A 24,094-nucleotide genomic window follows, 5' to 3' on the forward strand; every position below is an offset into this window, starting at 1 on the left:
GTCAGGGCGCTCGACTTCCTGAGCGTAACTGCGAACTAACCTGCGACGCTACACCACGTCATACTTGGTAGGATGATAGCCCAGACTGATTGCCAAACAACATAGCAGCGATAAATCTATGACCAGGGAATTTTGATAAGCCCAGATGTTTAAATGAACATAAATTGGAACTGAAAATGACGGAGGGGTTTAAACGGGCAAATAAAAATAAACCTACCTACCACCCCATCAGCAATCGGAAGAGTTTGTAAGACATAGAACGCATGCTTCAATACTTCACAAATGCATATTAAAAACCAATAATGTTCACCATTATGTGCTTGGAAGATGTCAGCAAATGACAACAGATGTAAGAAACAAGAAGCGCCAACCGCAGTACTCAGTATCTACAGCAAGACAGCCACCACGGCAATTGGGCGCTTGATGTCCTGTATGCGTTGTTTGTAGGTCAAAGACCAGATCGTACACATAAACAGGAGGATTGAAAAGCTTGAAGAGGTGACCTTATTGCAATACTCACCAAATAGTACCATATAGAAACACGATCAAAGATCGACTCTCCGCCTATGACACAGCATACAGTCTCTACACGTTCCCGACCCATTTTTCAGTGGCATGGTTATAGTGGAGCACCAAGAATCATCTGTTGCTGATAATCTGATGTACCATAGACGCGGACGAGGACCTCGCAGCTCGTAAGACGCTGTGGACATTACATGACTCGTACAAGGGACAGTAGCATGGTGTCCGATTATCAAGGAAGAGAAGCAGCACTATATCTACCAATGATTGACACCCGATAAGATATTAGCAGGCGTAAACCCACGTCGAGCATGAATCAGCCGCCGTACTGTTCGTGAGATGTCTTGCTCGTCAGCGTCTGCGTTGTGCCCCGAGCTTGGTCACAACTTGAACGACAGTGAATCTGAAGGTCGTTTCAATCCCGTCGATAGGCCAATAGTGTTTAGATTGATTTCACCTTATCATGACACGAGACAGTTCATGTAGCCTGACAAAGAATCCGAGCGCCAAAGTATCTCTATGCTCTCTTCTAGATCAGCAATGCTCCCGCGTTCTCTAAAGCGTGCATTGAGTGCGAGTACAAGAGTGGTGAGGGCAATGGGACGGCGTTGATGGCCCGGAGGACAGAGCTTGAGCACGACTCGTTGAAGGTGGATGCCTTCGTCAGATGCATCGTTGGTCGGGTTGTTGCGTCCGCTGATCACGTCTACGCCGATGCTACGAAGGTAGATGCCCTCTGGAAAGAGGGGCAGTAGCTTTCAGCACAGCTGCAGGGATTCGTGAAGATAGGCGGCAGCGGGCTCCTTGCTGTAGCGCCAGTTCAATGATGTAATGATATTATAGAGAGATAATATGTGGTCCGGATGGCCCTGCGGACGCAATGCAAGGGCTTCGTGGAGGAGGGAAGTGGTGGTATCAATGTCTTGGAGATCGTTTTGAACGTAGCCTTGAAGGCGGGCCCGGGTGAGGTTGGTGAGTGCCGCTGCGTGGTCAGGATGGTCGACCGGACAGCCGTCCAGAACCAACTGAAAATGCTCTAAAGCATCGTTCAGGTGAGAGACCGTCTGTCTGGTCCTGTATTCGGCATATCGTGCGTGGCCCGCATCTGTGTCTTGAGCAATCTCGCAGTCTACAGGGGACTATAGTTGGTGTTCCGTAAGCAGAAGCTACCAGCAGAGGTCAGTGTCACTCACGTCAAATAGTGCACCGTCCTGATTATCGCAAGCGTGTACAACAGTGGCCTTCAGCATGAACGAAGGATTGACACCATGAACGGGTGGGAAGGATAGTTCTACGGGATGTGAGTAGATACACATGAACGAGAAGTAGGTTACTCACCGAATGATTCATCTCCATGATCGAGCAACTCATCCCACGATGTCTAAAGTTTCCTGATGATTTCACCATTGCCTAGCGTTCGATCTTGCTCAAAGGACGCTCTAATCTCCATTAATAATGCAGGTGACTCGTGTGATGATCTATGAACCGAAGATCAGTCTTGAATCGTGTCCGAAAGTTTGTATGAACTTTACGGGGTCACGCTATCTCCCCACGCTACGGATTTGTCGGATGACAAGACTCTAATGGCTGAGTTCCAGCGTCTCCTCGAATCGACATTGATGGATATGTAAATACCAGCGGGCATGCGTTTGGAAGGGACTTGAAGATTATGTCCATCGATAACTGTTGATAGAGGGTAATGATCACAAAAGAAATACAAAGGTGATATGAAGTAACATACATTCAAGTGTGATAGATTGGCTTTCTATGATGCCGGGCATGATGGTACAATGAAACAAAGCGATGAGACTCGAGGATGGGCTTAGTGGTGGGTGGAATGAGCAGTAGGAGAAGACGGGGGTAGGGACACGTGGACCGTGAATGGAGTTCAGCCGAGAGGCGGAGAAGAGGTTCGAGGTTCGGGTGATGGCTGCACGTGTATTTGGATCATGTTGTTGTCAAAGGGCTGTTCAGCACAGTAGACGCTGCTACGATTAGACTAAGCGCTGAGACCAAGAGATGACGCGATGACGTACTACGATATTTGCTACTCCTGGACGGCACGACTCATTTAGCACACCAAGGTGAAATATAGAATCGAGTTTATTCGTAAGGTAATGCAAACCGGTGAACGATTATATATGAGTACGATTGAGCTGACAGTACCATGGGGGAAGGACGATTGAGAGTGTTATAGAAACACCGGGAACGGTTTGCGAGAGTATGAGTCGGAAGTGACGAAGAACGTGAATGCGACCTAGAACAAGCGACGATCAGTCTAAAAAATACCTGGGGAGTGTCTACTGTTGAGCGAGCCGCTGTAAAAGTGTCGCCCAATTGCAAGTCCATTTCTTGGTTCGAACTTCCAAGGAAAGGAAAGAAGAAAAAGAAGCACAGCCACCCATTCCGGTAACCGCGCCTTTGCCAAATTCAACGAATCTGGACTCTACCGTGACCCCGTCGTATACATACGTACCCTGGCCATCTGATCCACATCCCAAACACACATTACCCTGACGTCGAGAACGAACTCCCAGATCCGCGATAAATGACTTACAAACAGTACTACGCACCATGGGTTTGCTGCGACCGAAAACCACTACCAAGCATCTTCACCATCCCCAGTACATGCGACCCCTTCTAATTATCACGCGACTACCGCTTGCAGTTGCAAAGACGTACGTCCCATACTTCCTTCTGAATAAGTAATCACATAATGTATCCAGGTGGACGCGCAGGCCTGGAGCTGTCATTTTGGCGCTGGTAAGTTGGAGTTGGAAGCCGCGTCAAATGCAACCCAAACCGATTCTCAAGCGCCAGCGATGCACATGCCTCCACGCTGATCATTTTGCTAGCATTCACGTGCCCCGTCGAATTGTAAATCCGTGTTCACATCATGTATCCAGGCGGTTGCGCACGCCTAAGGCTGTTGTTCTGGCGCTGGTGAGTTGGGACGTAATTCTTTCATACAGGACATTCAACCCACCACGCCAGCACCAACGATGCACGTGCCACATCGATTCCGATTCCTACTGCTGTGTCGTGCTTTCGTAGTGCACGTACGACAAACACGACCCAACTCGCCAGCGCTAGCAAAGCGAATGCTAGTCAAGTTCCCCGCGCTTATTCACTCCAACGGCCCTGGCACACCTAGTGCGCCTAACACTATGGACACCACCCACCGCACAAGTAATCCCGACTCGCTCAACTCGCCCGAGGCGCCCTCCACCAACTTACCCGAGTTGCCCAACTCTCCCGACTTGGCGTTCGAGCGTTTGAACGCGTTCATAAGGGTTCGGTCCAGCGTTCACCCTCCTTGCCTGAACATCAAAACATCTCACAGAAACACACATGACTCATACCCTCTATTATAGATATTATATTGCGCATCGTATAGTAATACTGCTTGCATCATGTATTTTGGACCCAGACCGTGATACACAGCTGGAATCTTCTCGCCGCTGTGCGCCAAGTGAGGCCTCAATGTACAACGCATGCACCGTGCAATCTCGACACCTTCGTATGGGGATAATCACCTCCTCAATCTCTTTCTCTGCGTCTTCTTTCTCGCGCGCCATGACGGCACGATGTACACTGCGAATCGGTACGGCAGTGTAACGAGGGTCGAGTTCGTCTGTTCGGCGTCTTGTGCAGATTAGCGCTTGGTCTTGGCCTCTGGAGGTATGGTGGGTGAAGGAGGCGTTGGGACAACGACACGCTCCAGGTCCTTCTCCACCTGTACAACATGTTGAGTCGTTGGAGGCCACAAGCACGATTTCTTCTTCTATTTCGTCTGGTTCTGAGACTTGGGAGTTCTTCAGCGCCGAGGGCTTGAGTGGGGATGGCACGAGCGTGGGCTCTGGAGGATACGGAGGTTTGAGAGGGGATCTGAAGAAGGTTTTCCACGAGGTGTGAGTACTCGAGTGCTCTGGATCGTACTCATTCGTATCCGCTCCCGCATTTCAGGTTTGACTGGTGAATCGATGTTGTGGAGTGAAGAACAGAGCTACTTCGGCAGGTAGGAGAATACGAAACGTGTCTTGTGAATTTCGATCCCGCAATAGTTAGAGACAGGGATTGTTATGTGGAGGGAGGCGTTGGTAGATGATGGGAGCAAAGGGCAGCCGTCGATAGTGATGCCTTCATCGCCGAGAACGACGAGGAAAACCCGCCAATGAGTTCCATCAGTGTTAGAAAATGTGAACGAACATCGCACACGCCTTTCTTTCCTGAAATACAATTTTTGCGTGCTATATGTAACACTAGTGCAGCCTGTAATGCTGAGTATGATTACAAAAGTAAGAAAATAAGCAAACTACAAGTGTGGCACCAAACTAATCCACGACACCGTCTTGTATGCGTCAACGTGAAGATGGCGTAATGTCGTAAACATAAGTACCAACAGGATGCCACGAGATGCAATATACAACATGGCCAATATAACCATAGCACTACCAGCCATGAAAGCACCTATGACATCTCTATCATACATTGCACCCAAAAGAAATTCAATCCAGGGTGTGCAAGTTATAGCGACGGCACTGATGCGCCACAGGAGCCGTTCCTGATTTGTAGGAAAGGCAAAAAACCAAGCCATACAATGGATGCCGCCAAAGATCGTCGCCATCAGAACTCCGGCAAATATAAGAATCACCCTGTCCGATTGTCCTAGTTCGATGCTGCCATCAAATGTAGGAACTCGGAGCTGCTTACGCGTGGGAACGTCGAAGCCCATCAGATAAATAAATGGAGTGATGGCTGCCATAACCACATTGTCTTCATTATAATCAAACACACTAAGGTAGACAAAATAAATAACGGCATAATTGATTGAACCGCAGACATACACATGAACGTGATCCTCTGGCTTTAACTCGGTCGACTTCCAGTACACTGGATATGGACACTGCACATCGAGAGGCTTATTCCACCACACAGCATAGGTCAGGAAATTGAGAACCGCAAAAGCGAGCGTCCCTGTTTCCAGCTCGGTGGTTTCGAGGTGATAGATGGCGCGGGACATGAGCTGCAGGATGAACCAGGCCACCTGAATGATGATCAATCCTTTCGATATAGCATTGCCTTTGCTCCGGTCGCCGATCCGCTTTGCCGTTAGGGTAGGGGCATCAATACACCCTTTGCGTATCAGCTCGAGAACCTCATCAGGCAGTAGTGTACGGTAGGGTTCCCCGTCCACATAAAGCATGAAACCGCCCATCAACACAAAGAAGCTGTGCGTCTGAGTCCACGCGTAATCTAAAGATCCACATCAGTCAAACGTTTGGAAGAGCGCGAACGCAGTTTACCTTCGGATTGATCTGAAAAGTAAGCTTGAAATAACTTGTTGAATGGCTTCGCAAGAGTATGCGTTCCTCCATATCTTGCATGATCTTCAGGGGCAGGTGAGCCATGAGGAAGCATATTCAGGGTTCAAATAGAATGTCGAGCTCACCTCCAAGTTGCTCTGCAGGCACTTCAGCCAATTCATGATCTATGGACGTGCATGATGAGCTGTCCGAGGAACATATCTATTTTCAGAAAGCACAACTCACTTTCAGACTGATTCTCCGGCCGAGGAACATTGAAATAGCCCGATTCCTTGAACCATTTCGTAACACGACGAGCGCTGATCCACTGGCGCATTGCCCATACTACGACCAGTTCAGGAGCAATTAGTGCCACTATCATGATGCCAAGTCGCCGCCGTAGGATACAAAATGGGCTGTCCTTAGGACTCGGAATATTTGGATGGATGGCACTGTATATACAGGCGAAAAGAGTGAGAACGGAGCCGGAGACGATGTTCCATAGCCTTCTATTCGTGAATGACGGTGCTTCAAAATACTCGCAGGTAGTAGTTGCATTGGTAGTAGGTGCGCCTTGGATCACTCCAACGAGGTAGAGGATCGTGCATAGAAGTAGGCGCATTATTGGATGTCACGTTGGGGTGGAGATATTGCGGTTTGTACATCTTGCTCACTATGTAGATTTTATCTGCTGGGAGACCCTAACGGCAGGGTTGCTTTGTGTTTACAGCATAACAAGCGCGAGGGAAAGCAGTGTAATTGGCTGTGTGAATGAACGCCACATATCAGTCAGATGAACACGTTCAATAATCCTTCACCCAATCCGTCACCACCCGGGAAGCGCGCGTACAGTTGCATCGCAACCAAAGTCGATAACGCAGCATACAGCCTCTACCACATTCCTGACCCATCTGAGTGACACGGTCGTTGAAGCTTCAAAAGTCATAGGTTGGTGATCTTCTCATTTTCTATATAGACGCCGCCTCGCAGCTCGTAAGAAGCTGTGGACATTACGTGACTCGTACGAGGGTAAGTAACACGTCAAGGAAGAGAAGCCTCACCATCTATACCAATGATTGACACACGAGCAGAGATTAGTAGGAACATAAACCCATCTTGAGCATGAACTCGCCGCCGCCGTGCTGTTCGCGAGGTGTCTTACTCGTCTTCGTCTTACCATGACATCTCATGTAGATCGCCTGACAAAGAAGCCAGGCGCCAAAGTATCTCCTTGCCACGCCAGGGTTCAGCTCCTGTTTAAAAATGGATCAAGAACACGCTAGAACTGATTGCAACACATGCCTGTGATGGAAGCAGAGAGCAAAGGCACATCCAATGAAGCACCCATAATCGTTCTGCAGTCGTCGAAGCGTAAGAAGCTTAAATCAATCCCAAAAGCCAGCAGTACATTCCAATATCACCCGCATTTCTGACTGTTCAGCTTCAGAACAACAAAAAACGAACTCACCTTCTCCTTCTGAATCTCACTCACTCGAGTCCTCCCAAAACCCTGCCCCTACTTCTACTTTCTCCGACTTCGCAGCCGTCGATGGTGAGGCGTGCTTCGTAAACGAAGACGAGGAAAGCAAACAGAAACAGTTAAGGTATCAGCGCAGGTACCAGTGAGTCACGCACCTGTCTTGTTGTGTACAGACCACTGAATCTGGGTAGTAAACGTACATGCTGCATGCTGGGTGGCTTCCAAACTGCTGACTGGCCGAGCAATTTCAAGCCTGACTTAGATTGTGGTTTGTTCGGAAGTTCGTGTCATGGCACTCGTGCAGGTCGTCGATTGAAAATCAAAAATTGGTTGCATCCATCGATGGCGAGTACTAGAATGCCAGGAAAAGTTCTGCACAAACTCTTGCCGTGGGAAACTCGTCGGGAATTAGCCGATCGTACCTCTTAAATGATATCAACACTGGCTCTGTTGTATACTAATCATACATTGTTGTTTTCTGTAAATATTCGACGCATCCTCCAATTAATGGATGAGAGACCCTCTCGGCTTCCTGAGCGATTCTGCAATTCCGAGGAACGTTTCGGCGAGTTGTACCTAAAGACAGTGTTAAACACCCTTCGTGTATGTTCTTACAACAGCGCTCATACCGTGTCCAAGGCCTGCGTGTATGAAGATGCGACTGTTGCTGCCGGGAGGACCAATGGATCCCTTGCGGCGTTTTTCTGGATCTCAAGCGCAATTTAAGACATTCTTCGCGAGTATGTAGAAGAACTATCTGAACCAAATGATACGGCGTGGAAAGACAGTGGTTTGCTAGATCGTGTATCACAGATTACCAATACAACATGGAAAACCGGCTACAGACCCAAGACGAAATGCAGAGTGACACAAATCTTGAACAGGCTGATCTGCGATATAGCACCCGCCATCCGACAAAAATATGAACACGGGGCTCCTGAAAATAATGTCGCAGATCTCAAACATGTTTGTGGGGAGATCGAGCACTTCTCTGTGCTCCAATGTTGTTCCATGACTGACTGAGCTTGTTCAACGGCAGCAGTGAAGCGGTGCCTCCATATGCAAAATGAGGCAGCATGGCATCTAGTAACTGGTCAGGAGAACTAGAGAAATCGTTAACGATGGCCTTTGTCGTGGACATGTCGAAAAAATAACACTGTATGAGTCGCGTTGAGGTCCCTGCTGAAAATCGCAAGAATGTATACAGGCATGAGAAGTTTGGCAAGTATGCTGTCTATCGTGCAGTCTGCTCTGAACACAAAGCAGCTCGCAGCTTGCACATTTCAACTTGCGCAAATGCACGTTGCTCCTCAAATCCACTGTTGTGCTGCCGAATGCCCTGATGTATGAGACAAAACTTCCAGTGCGGCCTCGCGGGAAGACGATTGTTGCACCTCTCTAGTCACCGAAATTTCAATAGAAGTATCAGGCATGTCAATGGGGACATCGTTATCCAAGGTCTTCATAAACGCAACGTAAAATCCGAATAAATCCAACAACAGAAGTAGTTCACACCTTCAAAGGTTCCGGGTCGAAATTGACCTCTTGCAGTCCAAATGCCAGAGCACCAAGTGCATAACTGGAGGTGATTGATGGACTGGCGCTTCCATGCACGGTCAATCTCCCTTGCCGGTAGATTGCTGATTATCATGAACCCTTGAGCAGTCTCGCCGTGCAATAACCAAGGTTTATGCAGTTCGATGGTCGCTGTTGCCTGCGGATGCAGTTGTGGCATGGCTAAGTAATCGGACGTAGCCTTCACGAGGCTGTCAGCACTGCACCAGTCATGATAAATTGAGTAAACCTTAAATCCATGACATGGTTTTACGGCCCTGCATCTGTGTCTTGAGCGATCTCGCAGTCCACGAGGGACTACAGTTGGTGTTCTGTCAACATAACTAACAGGACAAAGTATGGGGTCGCTCACGTCAAGTAGTGCGCCGTCCTGACAATCGCTAGCATGTACAACAGTGGCCTTCAGCGTGAGCGAAGGATTAACACCACGAACAGGTAGGAAGGACAGTTCTACAGGATGTGAGTAGATGTGCAGGAATGAGAAGTAGATCACTCACTGAATGGTTCATCTCCATGATCGAGCAACTCATCCCACGATGTTTGAAGTTGTCCGATTATTTCACCATTGCCCAGCGTTCGATCTTGCTCAAAGGACGCTCTAATCTCCATTGGTAATGCAGGTGACTCGTGTGATGATCTATGAACCGAAGATCAGTCTTGAATCGTGTCCGAAAGTTTCTATGGACTTTACAGGTTCACGCTATCTCCCCACGCTACGGATTTGTCGGATGACAAGACTCTAATGGCTGAGTTCCAGCGTCTCCTCGAATCGACATTGATGGATATGTAAATACCAGCGGGCATGCGCTTGGAAGGGACTTGAAGATTATGTCCATCGATAACTGTAGATAGAGGGTAATGATCACAAAAGAAATACAAAGGTGATATGAAGTAACATACATTCAAGTGTGATAGAATGGCTTTCTATGCTGCCGGGCATGATGGTACGATGAAACAAACCGATGAGGCTCGAGGATGGGCTTAGTGGTGGGTGGAATGAGCAGTAGGAGAAGACGGGGGTAGGGACATGTGGACCGTGAATATAAATGGAGTTCAGCCGAGAGGAGGAGAAGAGGTTCGAATTTCGGGTGATGGCTGCACGTGTATTTGGATCATGTTGTTGAGGGCCGTTCAGCACAATAGACGCTGGTACGATTAGACTAAACGCTGAGACCAAAATATGACACGATGACGTACTATGGTGTTTGCTCCTGGACAGCACGACTCATTTAGCACACCAAGGTACAATCGAGTATTCGTAGGGCAATGCAAACCCGTGAAAACAGAAAAAGCCGAACGATTGACCGTGCCGCCCAGCTGTCCACTGGCATTTCTTGGTTCGAACTTCCGAGTCGGAGAAGAACGAAAAAGAAGCACAGCCACCCCATCCACCGTGACCTTTGCCGAATTCGACGAATCGCTTCATCCTGGATACTAGTATAAACGAACTCATCGATGATTGAACTCCATACTCTGGCCATCTGATCCATATCCCAGACTCACACTACCCTGGCATCGATAACGAACTCCCAGATCTACCAAAAATGACTTGCAAACAAATACTACGCACCATGGGTCTTCTGCGACCGAAATCCACTTCTCTCTAGACTCCATGTACATACTACCTCCAAATACGTGCATCTTCCCCATCCCCGGTACGTCCATGCGACTCTTTCTAATTCTCAGGCGAACTGCTTCATCATCAAGACCATCCAACACCTAGAATACAAGTTCATTTCTCTGCGTTCTCAGGCAGTACTAGGAGCATAATACTGCTGGTGGGATGAAGTATCAATGTTCCCCCGTCTTCTTAAACGTATCCTCACCCACAAATGAAGTATCTTGTCTTACGAGCCTGTCAACATCGGGAAAATGCGTGACTGCCGTTAAGGTGCTCTCGTGATCACTTCTCACTTTCAATCGAGTGTGATACTTGGAACGAGCAGCAACAAATATTTCACTAGAAACTGATGGTCAGCATGTTCCACAAGGGTTTGAGGATTGTGAGTGTCTTGCTGCTGAGGTGCGTGTACTGTGCATTTGTTACTGCTTCACTACATCAACATGCCTCGTATTTCTATAGACACCTAGGTTTTTCTGTGAGCCCAGGTTGAAGTCCCTCGATCTTTCACTCGTCTTTGCTGAGTGTTCGCCAGTGTGCCACCGTTGCGTCGCTCACGCTGTCAGTCTGAAGATTATAAATTTCATGTCGGGGCATCCACAATCGACGAAGCTGTGAAGGTCGCAGCAGTACTTTCCTTTCTATATCTCAGCGCAACTCGCATCTGTCATTGCAACGAAAATAAATCGTCTGAGGAGCCAGGGAATGATTCAAAAGTGGGAGACAGTACAAAATATACTCAAAATGTTAATTGAAGCTCGGAAGCAGAGTTGTGAGCAAGGCTGGGCGGAGGGAAAGGTTGCGGTTGAGAAGATTACCATAACATAAGTATTAACGCAAAAGCTCGTCAGCGCGAGCTAGCATTTTCAAGCCTCCTCTTGGCGCTTGAAGACGAGAACTCCAGAGCAGGAGCACAATGAACCCGATATATTTTTCCGCTGATGCGCGTAAAGAAAGACCTCAAGGGACCACAGATCCAGCGTGCAATTTCGATCTCTTCAAATTGAGACAAATCGTAAATGAACGGTGACGAAGGGACTTTCGGTATTCCCAATATCGCTGACAATAAGGCTGGGCAGAGTTAGAAAGGGAGGTCAAGAGAGACAATCCACGCGCCCGTATGCATGCATATATGCACCGAACTAGACCTTACAGAAACACGCGGTTCGGTTCCAACGCAACACCCATGTGAGTTCCCAACTCCCCAAGCTCCAGAAAAGCGAAAGGCATGTACTCACGCTCATCTCCTCCTCACTCACCTGCGTCCTCCCAAATTCCACCCCTACCTTCCCCTCTTCCTACGTCACTCCCTCCACACCTTATACCTTTGGCGGGGCATTGCACATGCCCTGACCCCGGGGTGTCTGCACCTGATTCACCCGGGCCATCTGCATTTGCACCGACGGGTCCTGTGGAAACGTGGGGAGGTGTTAAGAGAGGACGTGCCGAATCAAAGTGGCGCATTGCGCTGCGGCTGATACTGATGGGCTAGACTTGTTGTGATGAGGAATAGGCGAGGAAGATGAAGTTGGGAGTTGGGCGTCCTGTTCGGTGTCCATTTGAGCGTGCTGATGGTTCACGGTTCGTATGATGAATAGAAACAAGGAGGAGACGTACCTTGTCCTCTTAGTCCTCATCTGTATCTTGCTCATCGTCTTCGTCAATTTCTTTGAATGCGGTGGAACTCGAGCAGAAAGGCCATACAACGTGTTCACGCATGGCATTGGGAGATTTGCGCCATGTGCTTGATTGAAGAGTAGGCTCAGTGGCGGTGATGTGTGAGTCTACGCCACTTCAATCTTCATGAATTCTTCGTGCTCGTTCCCTGCACTTCCTTCATTGTCGTCGTTGAGTCTTCCTCGTTATCAGTTCCTTGCCCTCCTCCACAGTTGCCTCACCTACAATCACCTCCTCAACCTCACGTGCCATAGCGGGACGATGTACACTGCGAATCAGTACGGTAGTGGAACGAGGGTCGAGTTCGTCTTTTCGGCGTCTTGTACAGATAAGCGCTTGGTCTTGGCCTTTGGAGGTAGGGTGGGCGAAGGATGCGTTGGGACAACGACACGCTCCATGTCCTTCTCTACCTGTACAACATGTTGAGTCGTTGGAGGCCACAAGCACGATTCAATCTTCTATTTCCTCTGTTTATGGGACCTGGGAGTTCTTCAGCGGCGAGAACTTGAGTGGGGATGGCACGAGTGTGGACTCTGGAGGATACGGAGGTTTGAGAGGGGATCTGAAGAGGGTTTTCCGCGAGGTGAGTACTTGAGCGCTCTAGATCATGCTCATTCGTATCCGCGTCCCGCATTTCAGGTTTGACTGGTGAATCGATGTTGTGGAGTGGAGAACAGAACTGCTTCGGTGCGAAACGTGTCTTGTGAATTTCGATCTCGCAATAGTTAGAGACGGGGATTGTTGTGTGGAGGGAGGCGTTTGTAGATGGGAGCAAAGGGCAACCGTCAATAGGGAGGCCTGCATCGCCAAGAACAACGAGGAAAGCCTGCCAATGAGGAGTGTCTGAAATCTAGACGAACATCGGATGCACCTTTTTTCCTGAAATACAATTTTTGCGTACTATGACAGTGCCTGTATAATGCTGAGTATGATTCCAAAAATATGAAAGTAAGCAAACTACAAGTGCGGCACCAAACTAATCCACGACACCGTCATGTACGCGTGAAGAGGAAGATGGCGCAATGTCGTGAACATAAGTACCAAGAGCATAACACGAGATACAACGTACAACAGGGCAGATATAATTATAGTAACAATTATTATGTCCCATTCAAGTGTTCTCCCAACTAAGGTAAAAAGAATTTCAAGGCAGGGTGTGCAAGTTATAGCGACGGCACTGATGCGCCACAGGAGCCGTTCCAAATTTGTAGGAAAGGCAAAAAACCAAGCCATACAATGGATGCCGCCAAAGATGGTCGCCATCAGAAATCCGGCAAACATAAGTATATACGTGTCCGAGTCTTCTAATTTGATGCTGCCATCAAATGTAGAAACTAGGAGCTTATGCGTGCGAACGCCGCCGGCGAACCCCATCAGATCCATAAATGGACCGAAGGCTGGAACCAAGATTGCGTCCAGCCCAGTGTTGTCATCAACTTCAGAGACGCTGAGGTAGACAATAAATAACGGCATAATCGATCTAGGCGCAAACATACTCATGAATGTGATCCTCCGGCTTTGACTCGGTCGACTTCCAATACACCGGATATGGACACTGAACATCAATAGGCTTATTCCACCACAGCGCATAGGTGAGGAAATTGAGAACCGCAAAGGCGAGTGTCCCCGTTTCCAGCTGGGTGGTTTCGAGGTGATAGATGGCGCGGGAGATGAGCTGCAGAATGAACCAGGCCACCTGAAGCATGATCAATCCTTTCGATATCACATTGCCTTTGCTCTTGTCGTGGATCCGCTTTGCCGTTAGGGTAGGGGCATCAATACACCCTTTACGTATCAGCTCGAGAACCTTGTCAGGCAGTAGTGTACGGTAGGGTTTCCCGTCCACATAAAGCATGAAACCGCCCATCAGCACAAAGAAACTGTGCGTCTGAGTCCACGCGTAATCTAAGGATTTATTATCAGTCAAACGTTTGGGAGAGCGCGAACCGGGCTTACCCTCAGATTGATCTGAAAAGTAAGCTTGAAACAGCTTTTTAAATGGCTTCGCAAGAGCACGAGTTCCCCCGTATCTTGAAGTGGACACTGGAGTACTATGAACTGCCGAAGAAACACCACCAGATGGTTCACCTTCAGCAGGCGCAACGAGAAGCCAGGCTCTATCGTGATCTTGAGAAGCAGGCGAGCCATGAGGAAGCATATCCAGGATGCAAGATAGAATGCCGAGCTCACCTTCAAGTTGCTCTGCAGGCACTTCAGCCAACTCATGATCTAAGGACGTGCATGCTAAGTTGTCCTAGGAACATATCCAATTTCAGAAAGCACGACTCACTTTCTGACTGCTCCTGCGACCGAGGAACATTGAAATACCCTGATTCTTTGAAGTCTTTGGTGACGTGACGAGCGCTAATCCACTGGCGCATAGCCCATATGACGACCAGTTCAGGAGCAATTAGTGCCACTATCATGATGCCAAGTCGCCGCCGTAGGATACAAAATGGGCTGTCCTTAGGACTCGGAATATTCGGATGGATGGCACTATATATACATGCGAAAAGAGTGAGAACGGAGCCGGAGATGATGTTCCACAGGGTTCTATTCGTGAATGACGGTGCTTCAAAATACTCGCTGGTAGTAGTTGCATTGGTAATAGGTGCGGCTTGGATTACACCAACGAGGTAGAGGATCATGCATAGAAGTAAGTAAGCGCATTTTTGGACGTCACTTGGGGGTGGAGATATTGCGGTTTGTATATCTTGCTCACTATGTAGATTTTATCTGCTGGCAGGCGTCTTCTCGAGGCAGTACAATGAGACCCTGACGGCAGGCTTGCCCAGTGTTTACAGCATCGCAAGCGCAAGGGAAAGTACGTATTGTAATTTGCTTTTTGAATGAACACCACATATCAGTCATATCAACGCGATCAATAATCCCAATCCGTCACCACCCGGGAAGCGCGCATAGTGTTGCATTGCACCCAAAGTCGATAACGCAGCATACAGCCTCTACCACATTCCTCACCCATCTTTGAGTGGCATGGTCGTTGAAGCTTCAAAAGTCATAGGTTGCTGAGCTTCTCACGTACCATATAGACGCCGACAAGGACCCTCGCAGCTCGTAAGAAGCTGTGGACATTACGTGACTCGTACGAGGGCAAGTAACACGTCAAGAGACGCCGCACTATCAATACCAATGATTGACACACTAGCAGAGAGTAGGAACATAAACCTACGTTGAGCATGAACTCACCGCCGCCGTACTGTTCGCGAGGTGTCTTACTCGTCTTCGTCTTACCATGACATCTCATGTAGATCGCCTGACAAAGAAGCCGAGCGCCAAAGTATCTCCTTGCCACGTCAGGGTTCAGCGCTCAGCTCCTGGTGAAAAATGGATCAAGAACACGCTAGAACTGATTGCAAGCCTGTGATGGAAGCGGAGACCAGAAGCACATCCAATGAAGCGCCCATAATCGTTCTGCGGTCGTCGAAGCGTAAGAAGCTTAAATCAATCCCAAAAGCCATCAGTACATTCCAATATCACCCGCATTTCTGACTCTTCAGCTCCAGAAAAAAAAACTCACCATCTTCTCCTTCTGAATCTCACCCACTCGAGTCCTCCCAAAACCCTGCCCCGACTTCTACTTTCCCCAACTTCGCGGCCGTCGATGGTGAGCGTGCTTCGTCAACGAAGACAAGGAAATCAGGCAGTTAAGGTATAGGTGCAGGTACCAGTAGGTCACGCACCTTTCTCTCTTTTTGCGTGCAGACCACCGAATCTGGGTAACAGAGACGCACATGACTGCATGCTGGGTGTACTGACTTCCGAAACTGCTGACTGTATGAGCACGTTCAAGCCAGACTTACATTGTGGTTTGTTCGAAAGATCGTGTCATGGCACTCGTGCTGCGACTCGTGCAGGTCGTCGATCGAAAACCGAAAATCGGATCCATTAATATTGCGAGTAAAATTGCGTACACCAGGAAAGGTTCTGCCAAGAGCTTGAGGCACGGGCTCTTTCCGTGAGAACTCGTTGGGAATTAGCCGATCATACCTACATCCTTAATACGATATCAAGACTGGCTCTGTCAAGGCTCTGTTGTATACTAATCATAGATTGTTGTTTTCTATGCATATTCAACGCATCCTTCTCAATGGATGAGAGACCCTCTCGGCTTCCTGAGCGATTCTGCAATTCCGAGGAATGTCTCGGCGAGTTGTACCTGAAGACAGTGTTAAACACCCTTCGTGTGTGTTCTTACAACAGCACTCTTACCGTGTCCAAGGCCTGCGTGTATGAAGATGCGACTGTTGCTGCCGGGGGGACCAATGGATCCCTTGCGGCGTTTTTCTGAATGTCAAGCGCAATTTAAGATATTCTTCGCGAGTATGCAGAGGAACTATCTGAACCAAATGATACTGCGTGGAAAGACAGTGGTTTGCTAGATTGTGTGTCACAGGTTACCAATACAACATGGAAAACCGGCTACAGACCCAAGACGAACCGCAGAGCGGCACAAATCTTGAACAGGCTGATCTGCGATATAGCACTCGCCATCCGACAAAAATATGATCACGGGGCTCCTGAAAATAATGTCGCAGATCTCAAACACGTTTGTGGGGAGATCGAGCACCTCTCTGTGCTCCAATGTTGTTCCATGACTGACTGGGCTTGTTCAACGGCAGCAGTGAAGCGGTGCCTCCATGGCCTTTGTCGCGGACATATCGAAAAAATAACACTGTATGAGTCGCGTCGAGCTCCCTGCTGAAAATCGCATGAACGTATACAGGCATGAGAAGTTTGGCAAGTATGCTGTCCATCGTGCAGTCTGCTTTGAACACAAAGCAGCTCGCAGCTTGCACATTTCAGCTTGCACAAATGTATGTCGCTCCTCAAATCCACTGTTGTGCTGTCGAACGCCCTGATGAGCTCGTCAATGCTAGCTTGCCCACTTTCGAAGCGAGCGACGTTCGACGATATCCACTCACCAACGTGGGCGATGCGCAGACTGACCAGATTATCGATGTGTAGTGGTCGGATTTTCAATCCAAACATCTTCTGAAACGTAATGGTGCGAACCGTACTCTCCCCATGTATGAGACAAAACTTCCAGTGCGGCCTCGCGGGAAGACGATTGTTGCACCCTCTAGTCACCAACGAGCTTGAAGAGGGTTTTCCACGAGGTGTGAGTATTTGAGCGGTCTGGATCATGCGCGTTCGTATCCGCCGCCCGTATTTCATGTTTGACGGGTGAATCGATTTTGTGGAGTGAAGAACAAAATCGCTTCGGTGGGTAGGAGAATACGAAACATGTCTTGTGAATTTCGATCCCGCCATAGTTAGAGACGGGGATTGTTGTGTGGAGGGAGGCGTTGGTAGATGATGCAATGGGAAAAAAGGGCAGCCGTCGATAGTGAGGCCTGCATCGCCAAGAACGACGAGTAAAGCCTGCTACGGAGTCCAAGCAGAGTCAGGAAATCTAGACGAACATCGCACGCACCCTTTCTTTCCTGAAATACAATTTTTGCGTACTATTACACTGCCAGTAATCCCGAGTATGATTACAAAAGTATGAAAATAAGCAAACTTACAAGTGCGGCACAAAACTAGTCCAGGACACCGTCTTGTATGCGTCAAGAGGAAGATTGCGTAATGTCGTGAACATAAGTACCAAGAGGATACCACGAGATACAATGTACAACAGGCCAAACATATGCGCAGCAACCATATACATTATGTTACCTAGGCCTACAACTTTAGTGATTGCAGGCAAAATGACTTCAATCCAGGGTGTGCAAGTTATAGCGACGGCACTGATGCGCCACAGGACCTGTTCTTGGTTTGTAGGAAAGGCAAAAGACCAAGCCATACAATGGATGCCGCCAAAGATGGTCGCAATCAGCATTCCGGAAAATACAAGTATCAATATCGAAGGGTCCGAGGTTTCTAGTTTGATGCTGCCATCAAATGTAGGAACTCGGAGCTTACGTATGGGAACGTATAAGCTCATCAGTTCTAAAAATGGACCAAAGATTGCCTTCAAGATCGCGATAATCACATGGTCTTCATGATTAACACTGAGGTAGACAATAAATAACGGCATAATCGATCTAGACGCAGACATACCCATCAATGTGATCCTCTGGCTTTGACTCGGTTGACTTCCAGTACACCGGATATGGACACTGAACATCGAGAGGCTTATTCCACCACACAGCATAGGTCAGGAAATTGAGAACCGCAAACGCGAGTGTCCCTGTTTCCAGCTGGGTGGTTTCGAGGTGATAAATCGCGCGGGTGATCAGCTGCAGGATGAACCAGGCCACCTGAAGGATGATCAATCCTTTCGATATCAAATTGCCTTTGCTCCGGTCGCTGATCTGCCTTGCCGTTAGGGTAGGGGCATCAATACACCCTTCACCTATCAGCTTGAGAACCCCGTCAGGCAGTAGTGTACGGCAGGGTTCCCCATCTACATAAAGCATAAACCCGCCCATCAGCACAAAGAAGCTGTGGGTCTGAGTCCACGCGTAATCTAAGGATCCACGTCAGCCAAACGTTTGGATGAGCGCGAACGCAGCTTACCTTCGGATTGATCTGAAAAGTAAGCTGGAAATAACTGTTTGAATGGTTTCGCAAGAGCATGAGTTCCTCCATATCTTGAGGTGGACACTGGAGTACTATGAACTACCAAAGAAAAACCAATACAGACGGTTCACCTTCAGCAGGCGCTACGAGAAGCCGGGCGCTATCATGATCTTCAGAAGCAGGCGAGCCATGAGGAAGCATATTCAGGATGTAAGATAGAATGTCGAGCTCACCTTCAAGTTGCTCTGCAGGCACTTCAGCCAACTCATGATCTAAGGACGTGCATGGTAAGTTGTCCTAGGAACATATCCAATTTCAGAAAGCACGACTCACTTTCAGACTGCTTCTGCGGCCGAGCAGCATTGAAATACCCTGATTCCTTGTAGTCTTTTGTAACCTTACGAGCGCTAAGCCACTGGCGCATTGCCCATACTACGACGAGTTCAGGAGCAATTAGTGCCACTATCATGATGACAAGTCGTCGCCGTAGGATACAAAATGGGCTGTCCTTAGGACTCGGGATATTTGGATGGATAGAGCTGTATGTACATGCGAAAATAGTGAGAACGGAGCTGGAGATAATGTTCCACAGGGTTCTGTTCGTGAATGACGGAGCTTCAAAATACTCGGTAGTAGTAATAGTTGCGTTGGTAGTGGGTGCGGCTTGGATCACTACAACGAGGTAGAGGATCATGCATAGAAGTAAGCGCATTGTTGAATGTCACTTTGGGGTGGGGGTATTGCGGTTTGTATGTCCTGCTCACTATGGGTATTTGACCTGCTGGCGGGCGTCAATGAGGCCCTGACAGCAAGCTTGCCTGGTGTTTGCAGCATGACAAGCGCAAGGGATGTATCGTGCATCAGTAGCATTGAAATTTGGTGCGCGACTGAACGATAGATACGACACAGTCAGATCAACACGATCGACGATCGACTCACCGCCTATGACACTGCATGCAGTCTCTACACGTTCCCGACCCATCTCCGAGTGGCACAGTTGTAGTGGAGCATCAAGATTCATCTCTTGCTGATCTTCTGATGTACCATATACGCCGACGCCGACAACCTCGCAGCTCGTAAGAAGCTGTAGACACTACATGACTTGTGCGAGGGCAGAAGCATGTTGCCCGATCATCAAGGAAGAGAAGCAAAACTATATACCAACGATCAACACACGATCAGAGAGTAGTAGGAATGTAAACCCACATTGAGCATCAATCTGGCGCTGCACTGTTCGTGAGGTGTCTTTCTCATCAGTGTTTGCGTTGTGCCCAGAGCTTGATCACAACTTGAATCACAGTGAATCTGAAGGTCATTTCATTCCCGTCGACGTGTCTGGAATGATCTCGTCGTACCATGACACGAGACACCGCATGTAGATAGTCAAGCGCCAAAGTATCCCCGTGCTACGCCAGGGTTCAGTTCCTGTTCAAGAATGGATCAAGAACATGCTGGAGCTGACCGCAACACTTACCTGTGATAGAAGCAGAAGACCCATGCAATGAAGTGCCCAGAATCGTTCTGCGGTACTCGAAGCATGGTCTCCTTGCTGGCGAGAAGGTTCTTGATCTTGCATGACTAAATGGTCTGATGCCTTCGTAATATCCAGCGTCCTGCATCGCCTACGAAGTACTTAATATGAACTTTGTGGGTAATGCAGAACGCCAGGTATGGTGGCTAGTCAGAGGACGCGTCATTGGGGGATGGGGCACCGGGAACATTATGGCGCCGCGCAAGGAAACAGAAGCAAAAGGAGGCGATGCACCACGAAGAGGTCAAGTGAATGTGAAAGGCCCCCGTATGCGCCCACATACACCATGATGTACATGTGCCTGTATCAGCTCGTAAAGAGCTTCAATCAATTCCGAACACCAGCAATATCATCCGCATTTCTGACTCTCCAGCTCCAGAACAACAATGCGTGAACTCACTATCTTCTCCTTCTGAATCTCCCTCACTCGAGTCCTCCCAAAATCCTGCCCCTACTTTCTCCTCCGCAGCCGTCGATGGTGAAGCGTGCTTTGCAAACGAAGACCAGGAAAGCAGACAGTTGGAGTATCAGTGCAGGTACTAGTAGGACACGCACCTTTTTCTCTTTTTGCGTGTAGACCACTGAACCTGGGTCATAGAGACGCACATGACCTGCATGGTGGCTGCCAAAACTACTGTCTGGGCAAGTTCAAGCCAGACTTAGATTTTCTTTTTTCGGAAGTTCGCGTCATGGGACTCATGACGTATCTATAGGTCGTGGATCAAAGATCGGAAGTTGGCGTCGCGAGTAGAATTGGGTGTGCCAGAGTGCTAGTGGAATATTTGACTTAAGGTTTTGCCAGACGGCACGAATTTTTGCCGTGGGAACTCGTCTGGAACTTACCGATCGTACACGCACTCTCCACGAGCAATTCTGCAATTCATAGGAACGTTTCGGCGAGTTGTACGTTACTAAACACCCTTCATATGCGTTTTTGCAAGAGCACTCTTACCATGTCCAAGGCCTGCGTGTATGAAGACGCGAATGTTTCTACCGGTGATTTATATTATATACTTTTGGTAAATTCGAGAGAGGCTGGTAAGTACATTAATGTTCTTCGAATCCTGTTGTCTACCAGTCACTCAAACGAAGGAACTCGATCATTTACTGCGTTAGTCCAGATCTCGACCGTGAACCCACTCAGATATTTGAGCCGGATACATGGCTCATGCACTCAGCCTCTTGGACTCAGTACTCAGTCGCGCCATCCCCTCCCAAACCTTCCTTCCTCTGCATCCATGTACTTGTCTCTTACATCAGTCTTACGCTGGCATTACACATGATAAGCATGTCATTTAATATGGCGTTGTGGCGGATATGTTTTATTGTTGGAAGGTAGTGATGTCCCTCATCATCCGGGCCATGTGCACCAACTGATACACCCCGCACCTCAAGTCCCATTTTCCTGCTTTTCCACAACATTCCGCCTTGATATCCGTGACTCATTTCAGTGTATACCAATGCTCGGCTGGGATGAACTTGTGGGTACATTTCAAATGACTTTAGACCATTTTCTTGGCACGACGGACCGTTCGGTGAGTTCTCACACCCTCCACCATGTTTATATTCCCTGACACCGGTTCCGAAGTAACGCGTTCGGCTGTTGGTAATAACAGCTTGTCACTTAAGTTGGAGGCACAACATATAAAAATACCACACCACACTGCGGATGGTACTATGTAGGTACATCATTGATTCAATGACTTTTTATCACTGCTAAATCCAGAGTAAGATCGGTCAGGATATTGATGCAGCACGCGACGCATACGCTCTCTTCAGAACGAGTAACCTTCCCATTGATCTTGATACCGCCATTCGTGGCTTTCAGTCAGTACTTGGCCAATGTCCCTTCGATCATCCAGATCACGCCGCAGCGCTCTCCAACCCTTGCCCATGCCATCCTCTGTGGCACTGATATCGACAGTGCCATTTCTCTCTTCCGCTCCGCGCTCGCACTCTGTCCCCCAGGGCACGCCAATCATCTGCTATCTATCCTCGATCCCTGCTAGGCTCTCCAACAGCGCCAACTCGCGCAAAAAGGACCATGCTGATCTCCGCGAGGCTGCAGAACTTTACCGCTCGATACTGCCGCTTTGTGTTGAGGGTAGCTATCTCTGTTGAGTAGTATTCGATACCAACGATGTATTCTATGCCATCGAGCAGTGCGATGCACTTCTCAGTGGCCTCTCAGATGAGAGCATACCACTTCGGCGAATTGGTAGAGATTACCCGCCACAACATCGACACCGTGGATACTCACTGAACAAGGACCTCCATGCATGCTTTCGACGGAGCAGAAATTTTGATTCATTCATAGAAGCCGTCCGTTGGTCTCGTTTAGCACTGACCGTACGTCACACTCCCCGGCGTCTTGTTGAATAAACTCTGGCTTCACCACAGTGATCCTTTCAACATTTTCGAGAGAATCCTGCTTGATCTTCGTCATCGTCGTCAATGGACTGAATGATAGCGAATCTACACATCAGTGGGTCGAGGAACATATCATGCACAATGGCGCAGGACGTCTATTCTAGACATTTCCTCCAGCTGAAGACTTTGGAGATGATGCTGTGAGGGGACGGGCAGTGCAAGAGTTACAGGATCTTATCATATGGTCATGTCTCATTCGAAATGAGAGGCCTAAAAAATCAGCGCGTAAATCTCGAGTATGAGTTGATAAGTTATGTTGAAGAAGATCTCAACTATGGTATATATGTATATGAATTTATGACCTTACTCGCGCCGCATGATGAATGTAGGTGACTGGTGAATCGATGTTGTGGAGCGGAGAACATAATTGCTGCGGTGGGTAGGAGAATACGAAACGTGTCTTGTGAATTTCGATCCCGCCATAGTTAGAGACGGGGATTGTTGTGTGTGGAGGGAGGCGTTGGTAGATGGGAGCAAAGGGCAACCGTCGATAGGGAGGCCTGCATCGCGAAGAACGACGTGTAAAGCCCAGTGAACATCGGACACTGCCAGGGCGTTTCAGAGCGTGCGAGAGTAAAACGCAAAGTGCCGTGTCGTGCCATGTCGTGTAGATAGAGTTGATAGCAAATGAACGCGTATTTTCTTGCAAGTCCAGCGCGTGCAAACACGCATTTGTGTCGCAACTGCACGGATTCTGCAGCCCTTTGCGTTGCAATCGCATTTCAATTGCATTGCACTCGCATCACAGGCTCTTGCAGCACAATCCGAGTCTACTAGTACAGTAAGTGGAACTCTGCTATATCGTAGCTTTAGGTTATTAACCTATGTTCTTTAGGTTATTAACCTATGTTCATTTGGTACTAGTACTACTGCTACTAGGTATATACCGTCTAATTCAACAACTTGAAGCCTTCGTTTTCTTACTGGAGACACCCTTGGTCTCGAAACTAGACCAGCACGTGTGATATGTCTTCATATTGGTGCGTCTGTCGACGACACGGAGGGAGACGTGTGCAGGTCAAGCGCTCTACGTACTACAATCACCTAGGCGAAGCAGCTACCGAGGAGGAACGTGAACGGATTATCAATGCACAAGACGACCCCAAGGCTATTCAGATGATTCGTGAATTTCTAAGCAAGCGCCATGCTAGTCCAGGTCACACTCCTCCTCGAAAACGCATTCGCACTGCCAGTCCAGAGGTAATAATAAAATCATATTCAGTATGAATCTAGTAGATAACCTGCGCTATAGAACAATCAGGATTTCAATGAGTATCCCCAACCTCTATACGACCCTCCGCAGCTTCAAGACGAGCCACTGCAGCTTCCAAACGACCCTCCGCGACTTCCAAACGACCCTCCACGGCTTCCAAACGACCCACTGCAGCTTCCAAATGACCCTCTGCGAC

The 24,094-nt window shown here is 48.4% G+C and overlaps 7 protein-coding genes across 7 annotated transcripts; 1 reads left to right on the forward strand and 6 right to left on the reverse strand.

Moving 5' to 3' along the window:
* Positions 1 to 983: 983 nt before the first annotated feature.
* On the reverse strand, positions 984 to 2,303 carry DEU56DRAFT_919998 (uncharacterized protein; the record flags this gene model as incomplete). The annotated part of the gene is made up of 7 exons (XM_041358369.1): positions 984 to 1,239; positions 1,288 to 1,661; positions 1,716 to 1,813; positions 1,861 to 1,872; positions 1,927 to 2,000; positions 2,055 to 2,205; positions 2,264 to 2,303. The coding sequence occupies 7 exons, from the start codon at positions 2,301 to 2,303 to the stop codon at positions 984 to 986; spliced, it is 1,005 nt and encodes a 334-aa protein (XP_041201012.1).
* A 675-nt stretch (positions 2,304 to 2,978) lies between these two features.
* Positions 2,979 to 4,700, forward strand: DEU56DRAFT_905527 (uncharacterized protein; the record flags this gene model as incomplete). The annotated part of the gene is made up of 6 exons (XM_041356725.1): positions 2,979 to 3,200; positions 3,249 to 3,465; positions 3,495 to 3,815; positions 3,953 to 3,994; positions 4,177 to 4,431; positions 4,587 to 4,700. The coding sequence occupies exons 1-6, from the start codon at positions 3,097 to 3,099 to the stop codon at positions 4,698 to 4,700; spliced, it is 1,053 nt and encodes a 350-aa protein (XP_041201013.1). The 5' UTR covers positions 2,979 to 3,096.
* A 137-nt stretch (positions 4,701 to 4,837) lies between these two features.
* Positions 4,838 to 6,450, reverse strand: DEU56DRAFT_749569 (uncharacterized protein; the record flags this gene model as incomplete). Its single annotated transcript, XM_041349448.1, has 2 exons — positions 4,838 to 5,778; positions 6,144 to 6,450. The coding sequence occupies 2 exons, from the start codon at positions 6,448 to 6,450 to the stop codon at positions 4,838 to 4,840; spliced, it is 1,248 nt and encodes a 415-aa protein (XP_041201014.1).
* A 2,159-nt stretch (positions 6,451 to 8,609) lies between these two features.
* DEU56DRAFT_213879 (uncharacterized protein) lies at positions 8,610 to 9,918 on the reverse strand. Its single transcript, XM_041345096.1, has 5 exons — positions 9,784 to 9,918; positions 9,575 to 9,725; positions 9,381 to 9,520; positions 9,113 to 9,333; positions 8,610 to 9,064 (listed from the first exon to the last, which is right to left on the reverse strand). The coding sequence occupies exons 1-5, from the start codon at positions 9,821 to 9,823 to the stop codon at positions 8,771 to 8,773; spliced, it is 846 nt and encodes a 281-aa protein (XP_041201015.1). The 5' UTR covers positions 9,824 to 9,918; the 3' UTR covers positions 8,610 to 8,770.
* Positions 9,919 to 13,064: 3,146 nt separating this feature from the next.
* On the reverse strand, positions 13,065 to 13,493 carry DEU56DRAFT_213958 (uncharacterized protein). Its single transcript, XM_041345097.1, has one exon. The coding sequence runs from the start codon at positions 13,460 to 13,462 to the stop codon at positions 13,139 to 13,141; it is 324 nt and encodes a 107-aa protein (XP_041201016.1). The 5' UTR covers positions 13,463 to 13,493; the 3' UTR covers positions 13,065 to 13,138.
* Positions 13,494 to 13,661: 168 nt separating this feature from the next.
* Positions 13,662 to 14,829, reverse strand: DEU56DRAFT_749575 (uncharacterized protein; the record flags this gene model as incomplete). Its single annotated transcript, XM_041349449.1, has 2 exons — positions 13,662 to 14,086; positions 14,472 to 14,829. The coding sequence occupies 2 exons, from the start codon at positions 14,827 to 14,829 to the stop codon at positions 13,662 to 13,664; spliced, it is 783 nt and encodes a 260-aa protein (XP_041201017.1).
* A 2,894-nt stretch (positions 14,830 to 17,723) lies between these two features.
* DEU56DRAFT_920002 (uncharacterized protein) lies at positions 17,724 to 20,300 on the reverse strand (the record flags this gene model as incomplete). Its single annotated transcript, XM_041358370.1, has 8 exons — positions 17,724 to 18,213; positions 18,263 to 18,671; positions 18,722 to 18,808; positions 18,856 to 18,996; positions 19,058 to 19,396; positions 19,450 to 19,611; positions 19,664 to 19,808; positions 20,199 to 20,300. The coding sequence occupies 8 exons, from the start codon at positions 20,298 to 20,300 to the stop codon at positions 17,724 to 17,726; spliced, it is 1,875 nt and encodes a 624-aa protein (XP_041201018.1).
* Between the last annotated feature and the right edge of the window lie 3,794 nt (positions 20,301 to 24,094).

Source organism: Suillus clintonianus (assembly GCF_016758775.1).
Source record: "Suillus clintonianus strain FC179 chromosome Unknown DEU56scaffold_193, whole genome shotgun sequence".
In the NCBI taxonomy this organism is placed as follows: Eukaryota; Fungi; Basidiomycota; class Agaricomycetes; order Boletales; family Suillaceae; genus Suillus; species Suillus clintonianus.

What these genes read in the sequence shown, in the direction of transcription:
- DEU56DRAFT_213879 (XM_041345096.1), bottom strand. Translation starts at nt 9,823, where the DNA reads ATGCCCGGCAGCATAGAAAGCCATTCTATCACACTTGAAT. An exon ending in CCATTCTATCACACTTGAAT is followed by an intron (nt 9,726 to 9,783) that starts GTATGTTACTTC and finishes CTCTATCTACAG; the next exon opens with TTATCGATGGACATAATCTT. An exon ending in TCATGGAGATGAACCATTCA is followed by an intron (nt 9,334 to 9,380) that starts GTGAGTGATCTA and finishes CACATCCTGTAG; the next exon opens with AACTGTCCTTCCTACCTGTT.
- DEU56DRAFT_213958 (XM_041345097.1), bottom strand. Translation starts at nt 13,462, where the DNA reads ATGTTTGCCGGATTTCTGATGGCGACCATCTTTGGCGGCATCCATTGT.